Raw genomic sequence first — 7423 nt, 5'->3', positions numbered from 1 at the left:
TCCCCTCCCACCCCTCCCTCCCCACCCAGCCCCTCCCCACCCTCCCCACTCAGCCCCACCCTCCCAACCCAGCCCCTCCCCACCCTCCCCTCCCCACCCAGCCCCTCCCCACCCTCCCCACCCAGCCCCTCCCCACCCTCCCCTCTCCACCCAGCCCCACCCCTCCCATTTTTGGATGCACGACGGACGGAGCCGACGGACACAATAATCCCCTGTGGGCTGGTAGAACCAGGAGGTTTCTACCAGTATTACAGACCAATTCAGACCTCACTGGTAAGGGGACGTCCATAAATGACGTCACGCACCTGGGGGGGGGGGGGTAAGACATTTGTGACGATGTGTGAGGAGGGGGGGGGGGTGAGAAATGTGACGTCACATCAAAATGCGCAACTTTAAATAAATATAGACAACACGTTCTACTTAAATTTACTTTTTAATAAATGGTTTCTCCTACAACATCACAGTGCAGCGCCACGTTAAAAACGCACTACAATGATAATAGTTTAAAGCGATTTGAAGCATGTTTTATTTTTTTTGGGGGGGGGGGGCAGAGCTTTGTGACGTCATATTTGAGGGGGGGTCTGACTTTTTGTGACGCCGTGTGACGAAGGGGGGGGGGGGTTCCAAAATCGTCCAAAATCGCGTGACGTCATTTTTGGACGGCCCCTAACCCAGTAAGTACCCTTATGAATCTCAAAGTTAATCCTACAAAGCCCCATCGCAAGGGAGAGACACAAACACATACACACAATTGTTTTGCCCGAATTGAAACGGCTATACGCCGTATGGACCTGAAAACGCAATTTCCCTGTACCAGAATACAGGGTACAACGTATGGGTTGACAGGTATGCGACTACACTACTAACCACCACACTGCAATATACTACACTATACACTACACTACTATATACTACACTACACTACTATATACTACACTACACTACTATATACTACACTATACACTACACTACTATATACTACACTATACACTACACTACTATATACTACACTATACACTACACTACTATATACTACACTATACACTACACTACTATATACTACACTATACACTACACTACTATATACTACACTATACACTACACTACTATACACTACACTATACACTACACTACTATATACTACACTATACACTACTATCCACCAGAGGTGTGGACTCGAGTCATGTGACTTGGACTCGAGTCAGACTCGAGTCATGAATTTGATGACTTCAGACTCGACTTGGACTTGCATAACAATGACTTTGTCCCACCTCTGCTATCCACTACACTACTATATACTACACTATACACTACTATACACTACACTACTATATACTACACTATACACTACTATATACACTATACACTACTATACACTACACTACTATATACTACACTATACACTACTATATACTACACTATACACCTGTGAACCCCTATCAGTGCCCCACCTTATTACAGACCAACTCAGACCTTATTGGTCACCCAGAGCCCTTATAATTCTCAACGTCCATCCTCCAATGTCCCATCACAAGGCAGAAACACAAATAAACGAACACAAAGCTTTTGCCCGCATTGAAACGAGTAAACCACGTGGGCTTACAGCTGTGCATCACTGTGTGTGGCCTTTAAAGGAAACATTCATAGGCGACTTTCGATTTAAAGCTGTCGTGACTACAGGGATTCATCTTCTTGGTTCTTTCGGTAAAGTCACGTTAGAAGGGAAATAATAAAATAATAAAAATATAACAGAATAAAATAATTCTCACGACGTTTCGGCCACAACGCCGAAAGAACCAAGAAGATTAATATGCGACGTTTCGAGCAAAGACCCTCGTTCATATGACATAAATGGCCCTTCGTAGCACATACATGTCCCTTCTTCATAAGCACATGTGCTAACGAAGAAGGGCTATTGCCCGAAACGTCGTCTATTGTCTATACAATGTGGGTGCAGAAACCCAAGAAACTCAAGGTAACGTTTTGAAACCCAAGAATTCGACCCTCGCCCATTGGTCACGAGGTCAGCGGTCAGCTGATCGAGCGCCTGGCGGCCGTTACAATTCCCAGCGCACAACGGCGCCGAGACATCAATCTCGCACTCTCATTGGCCACCGCCTCCGCGTCTCGCGCGCGGCTCGCCATCCGATTGGTTGGATTTGAGCTCGAGCCTTAAGCGCGCTGGGAAATGCAAATCCGCCTGCGGTCTGTCATCGAATCCCGCGGAAATCCTCCACCGGGGACTTGAGGGAACGGGACTTGGGGGGCTTTAGGAACTCGGGGGTCTCGGGGGTCTCGGGGGGACCCGGGCCACCCCCGGTTGGACCTGCCGGGAACCCGCCACCGCCGGGGAGCGACACGCCGTCGCCTGTCGCGCCTCCAGGAGCGGAAACATCGGGTAGGCCGCACCCCAGGCGCCCTCCTTGCCTGAATCGTAGCCCGAGTCGCTGCGCCGGTGCTCGGCGGGATGACCCGAGCTCGGTAGCCCCCAAGTCTCGGGCTCCGAGAAGTCGGGTAAAGTAAAGCAGTAACAGCACTGGCGAGGAGTTGAGCCGTGATGTGTTTCCCGTCGACTTTGTCGAGTCGTTAAATGGGCCGGGTGGTGGTAATTCCGTGTGTGTGTGTGTTACGGGGCAAGGGACTACTGCAGTGGCAGTGGTGGGTGGTGGTAACCGATTTATCGGCCCCTGGGCGATGATGAGCTGAATTTAACTCCAGAAATTTTACAGTGAAAGACATGCGCACGTACGTGCAATATCCCTCTTGTCGATCCACTGCTGGATGAAGACATTTATACGCTGGTGAAGGCGTGGACCATAAATCAAGTAGCACAGCAACTTGATTCTTGTATTAATCTGTGCGGAGCTTTGAATGTAACCCCTCTCGCATGGGGTAACCATGGTGGCTAGGAGATGTTGACTACCTCGCCTGGTATGCAGGAGGCCGTGGGTTCGATCCCGACCCTGACCACTGCTGTATATTTGGAATGTGCGTGTCTCTCTCTCTCCCCGTGGTCGCGTGGATTTTCTCCGGGTCCTCCGGTTTTTCCCTCCACGTTTAGAATTGGGCGTTTCGAGTATTTGGTTGCTATAAATATTCACGTGATAAGCCACGTCGTTGAGCAATCATTTGTGACCAGGTTGCTTCTGAAAAAGAGCTATACAGCTCAGCGGGCCTTATCTGGTAACATGAACAACAATAGTTTCGTAAGCCTGGTGGGTTTTCTCAGGATTCCTCTGACACTCCAAGCCATGAATAATGGATTGGCGAAACGTCCCAATATAGAAAACACTCCTCCCCCCTCCGATGCGATGAATCAATGTGAATCAGGCCCATTGGTGGTAATATTCGGTGTTCACGAGTTGTGGAATGGGTCACTTTGTCAATGCATGCTCCTCCTGAAAAAAAATAGTCTTTAGATTTAGCGAGGCTTTCCTATGAAGAGGAAATGATTTGTTAAAAAAAAATCACGGTGACTTCCTGCTCTCATTGAGCATTGATGGCATTGGTTCTGATCTTCACGGTTTACGGCTCTGCCAGATTCAGCGGTGAAAACTACACATTGCTAAAGCGGTGCCATAGTCCATCCGTGGGACACGGTTGAAAACCACATTTGACATGCACGGTTGACGTATGTATTGCGATGTGCATACGTTGAGCTCTGGGTACATGTCAACTCGCGTTTTGTTTTTATTTCTTAACGCTGTTAACCGGACGTGCAACGAACGCTTCAATGAGGAACTAATGCAACAGCGAGGTCATCTGTCCTGTGGCTGGTTGCAAATTTTCTTTTTTCGAACGCAAAGTAATGCGGAAATCGTTGGTTGTCAATCCGTGAACTTTGATTGACAGCTTCTGTTGACTTTGTGTCGCCATTGATTGTTCTGCTTATTGGAGACACTGTACAAATACTCGCCACTGTTGTTAGCCATGGGCCAGGAATTGAACTCGGGACAGGGTTCCTAGTGCAGTACGCCACCCATTTGTTAATATGAACGGTATTCAGAAGTTTGTTTCAGATGAATATTTCCCGAGTAGAACCAGTTGAGCTAAGAAGCTCCTTTTGAAGGAGGACACGGCCAGCAGACATCATATTTGTAATTTATTCTGTTAATTTAGTAGATTCGTTTTGCCTTAAGTTGACTTAATTTTCTTTACACTTACATTCACTTGTTTTAAACAAAAAATATATTTTTGCTACGAGGCTGTATTTCTAATGAAGGGCAGTGCAGAAAATGTATTATTACTCTAGAGTACAGCAGAGTGCTTAAAAAAATGTTAACACTTATATGGGACTATCGTTTTTAATGGAAAAATAACGGATAATACACTGTAACATGATAACAAATGCAATGTTAATAGCTTCAAAAAGTCCAAGAGTCTCCACTTGTTCGCCATCATTGTCAACACATGGCCTGGAATCTTCTCCAGGTGGTCTCCAGAGCCCGGAGGCACATTTCTTGTGGTTTTGTTGCAAATTCTCAGAAGTGTTAGCATTTTTATAAGCACCCTGTACATACCAGTGTTCCTCACTAATTTTCAGCGGGGCCACTTTCGCTGATAAGACATCACCAGTGTGAGGGCCGCCACACATTTGAAATCATTTGTGGGGTTTAACAGCATCACGATGATGATGGGTCGGGGTGTTTTCACTATTCGGGAATTGTCGAGGGCCACACGTCAGGGCCTGCAGTAAAGGTAACCAGTGGCCGCCAGTGGCCCGCGGGTCTTGCAATGAAGAACACTGCTCGATACAACGTCAAAGCTCCCCACCTTTGCGAGCCAGTGTGATGAAGTATGTTCAATAGCAATAGGTTTCACCCTTTCAACTGGTACAAAAACTGACACCTTTATACAAGGCATCATGTTTGCAATAACCACAGCACAAGCAGTCAAAATGCAAACAAAAAGAAACAACTCTGATGATGATAATGATATGAACTGTCCTTGAAGTTGATTGGTCCACACCCGAGGCAGATTTTCTTAGAGTCTAGTCTCCATTGGTGTTGGACCAGATGACGCCAAAAGGCGTACAACTCAAAGACAGCGCACTATCAGAGTATTGAGAGCTCGGGGTAAGCATTTACACTATGAGACCTCCTTTACCAGTGGCTAAATATAGTAAATGCCTTGTATAAAGGTGTCAGTTTTTGTACCAGTTGAAAGGGTAAAACCTATTACTATATTTTTCCACTGGTAAAGGAGGTCTAATAGTATGTTTAATAGCCCCATGATCTGCAATGACATGGGGGAGGCTATCATCCAGCGATGGAATTACGGTGCATTTTTACGTACTTTTATAATTTTTTTGTAGACTGGTCTGCTTTTTCAATGGTGTAAACCCTGCAACCTGTTCGTGTTTAAGCTGACCTGGCTCTGCAGGGAATTTGACCCAGGTGTCTGGTGGATACGAGTCTTCTGCCCTCACTGTGCTCTCGTCTGGTATTACTTAAATCTGTCTCAAAGTCCCCTTCTCGTAAAAACGTGACATATTACAGCCAGGCACGTGCCTTTTTTTTTTAAAGCCACCCTCTGTGTAAGTCATGGTGGCAATTAACATGTGTGGAGCCTTGTGATCTTCGAACGCAGAGTCGGTAGGTTGAAGACGTGAGGTTGGTGAGGAGGAGAGACGGTGGCTGAGGAGGTCAGGGTGCCATCATGGAGGAGGTGGACAGCATCATTCTTCATTCCCTCCGGCAGTGCGGCCTGTGAGTAACTGGGCCCACTGACCACACTCTTCCTGAACCACATACAATGACCACACTCTCACTGTAACCGCACTGTGACCACACTTTTTACATGACCGCACTGTCACTGTGACCACACTCTCACTCACCACTCCCTCACTGTAACCACACCGTGACCACACTTTTTACATGACCGCACTGTCACTGTGACCACACTCTCACTGACCACACCCTCAAAATGAACACACTCTCACTGTAACCGCACTGTGACCACACTTTTTACATGACTGCACTGTCACTGTGACCACACTCTCACTGACCACACCCTCAAAATGACCACACTCTCACTGTAACCACACTGTGACCACACTTTTTACATGACCGCACTGTCACTGTGACCACACTCTCACTGACCACACCCTCAAAATGAACACACTCTCACTGTGACCATATTCTCACTGAGACCACACTGTGACCACACTCTTTACGTGACCACACTGTGACAACAGTGGGACTATTTTTTGTGACCACTCAACGGTCAGTTCAAGAAAAAGTTTTCTCTCGTCTCATTTGTAATGTTCGTCTCAGCTGTTCTGCATTATGCCCATCTCGTTTGTTCTACTATGCTTGAGCTACATCAGCGTGTATATTTCTACGATCATTAATCACCAACTCTCAGATGCGTAGCTTTATGTCATGAGCGAAGGACTGTTGGGGCAAGTGCTGTTAGCCGGCACGGGCCACAAGAGGGTGGTGCGGCTAGCACCACGCCCGGCTGACTTTGTCTCCCCAGTGCCAATGTTTACGCACACTTCGCCAGCGACTCATTTCATGGCTGAGTCGGGTTAGGGGCTGACCAGACCTAGTTATGAGATTCGTCAATGTAGGCCATCAGTGGGCTATTAAACTTGTGTTGTCAGGTTCGGAGCGCAATGTGTCAACTGTTACATTACCGCTTCTCGTTCACACATACACACAATGTCACCACCTTAAGTTCAAGGCTTCACGGTGGGAACTTTGTTTTTGTGCGTTATTTTATTTTTTGCTTAATCAGGTAAGAGACTCGAAAGAGGTCGGGATGAGTCTCATTTTAAAGAGTGACCTGGGGCATTATCAGAATCAGAATTTTAATTTCCTGGAGGAATCCGATGAGCGATAAAGCTATATTTTCACAGATGTCTTGTAGGGGACAATGAGCACTGTGTGTAATCACAATTGAGTGGTTTGCCAGTCTTTTTCGAATTTTTGGCAAATTTGGACCACGACGCTGGCACACAGTAGCCCACGCTTGCCAATTACGCCACTGGATCTTGACCATCCGCTTTCATCGGGGGAGGGCGCAGGTTTTCGGACCGTGAAGCACTGCAACGAAGCGGCCAACTCACAACCATAGGGCTGCGTCACCGTGCAGGCGTCACTGTTTTTGTGAGTGCAGGAGAGGTAACGCAGTGGTCAGCGCGATGCGCTATGAGCAATAACTGTGGCGAAACATTTGAGCCAGGCCTGGCTCTCCCCTAGGTGAACTCAGCCTTCAATGAGTACCCAGTGCGGAGTGTAAATGTCAGCACTGCGGAGGCAAGTTAAAGCCCACTGATCTATGTAGCTCTTTTGTCAGAAGTGACCTGGCCACAAATGATAGCCCAACGAAGTGGCTTATCACATGGAAATTTATAGCAGCCGAATACTCTAAACGTATATGTTTATAAATGTGGAGGGAAAAACCGGAGGACCTGGAG

The 7423-nt window shown here is 47.2% G+C and overlaps 1 protein-coding gene across 2 annotated transcripts in view; it reads left to right on the top strand.

Annotated features, from left to right (window-relative positions):
- Positions 1-2177: 2177 nt before the first annotated feature.
- LOC133356828 (coiled-coil domain-containing protein 22-like) overlaps positions 2178-7423 on the top strand; it is a 28211-nt gene continuing 22965 nt past the window's right edge. Inside the window, exons 1-2 of one of the 2 annotated variants that reach the window (XM_061574543.1) lie at positions 2178-2398; positions 5590-5708. In XM_061574543.1, coding sequence (XP_061430527.1) covers positions 5659-5708 — 50 coding nt within the window. In that variant the 5' untranslated portion in view covers positions 2178-2398; positions 5590-5658. The remainder of the gene's footprint in view (positions 2399-5589; positions 5709-7423) is intronic. The other variant, XM_061574544.1, reaches the window with a different exon arrangement.

Source organism: Lethenteron reissneri, chromosome 55, assembly GCF_015708825.2.
Source record: "Lethenteron reissneri isolate LAM-NWPU_2019-01 chromosome 55, ASM1570882v1, whole genome shotgun sequence".
Classification (NCBI taxonomy): Eukaryota; Metazoa; Chordata; class Hyperoartia; order Petromyzontiformes; family Petromyzontidae; genus Lethenteron; species Lethenteron reissneri.
Note: the sequence above shows the minus strand (reverse complement) of the source record. Positions and strands in the feature narration are given on the sequence as shown.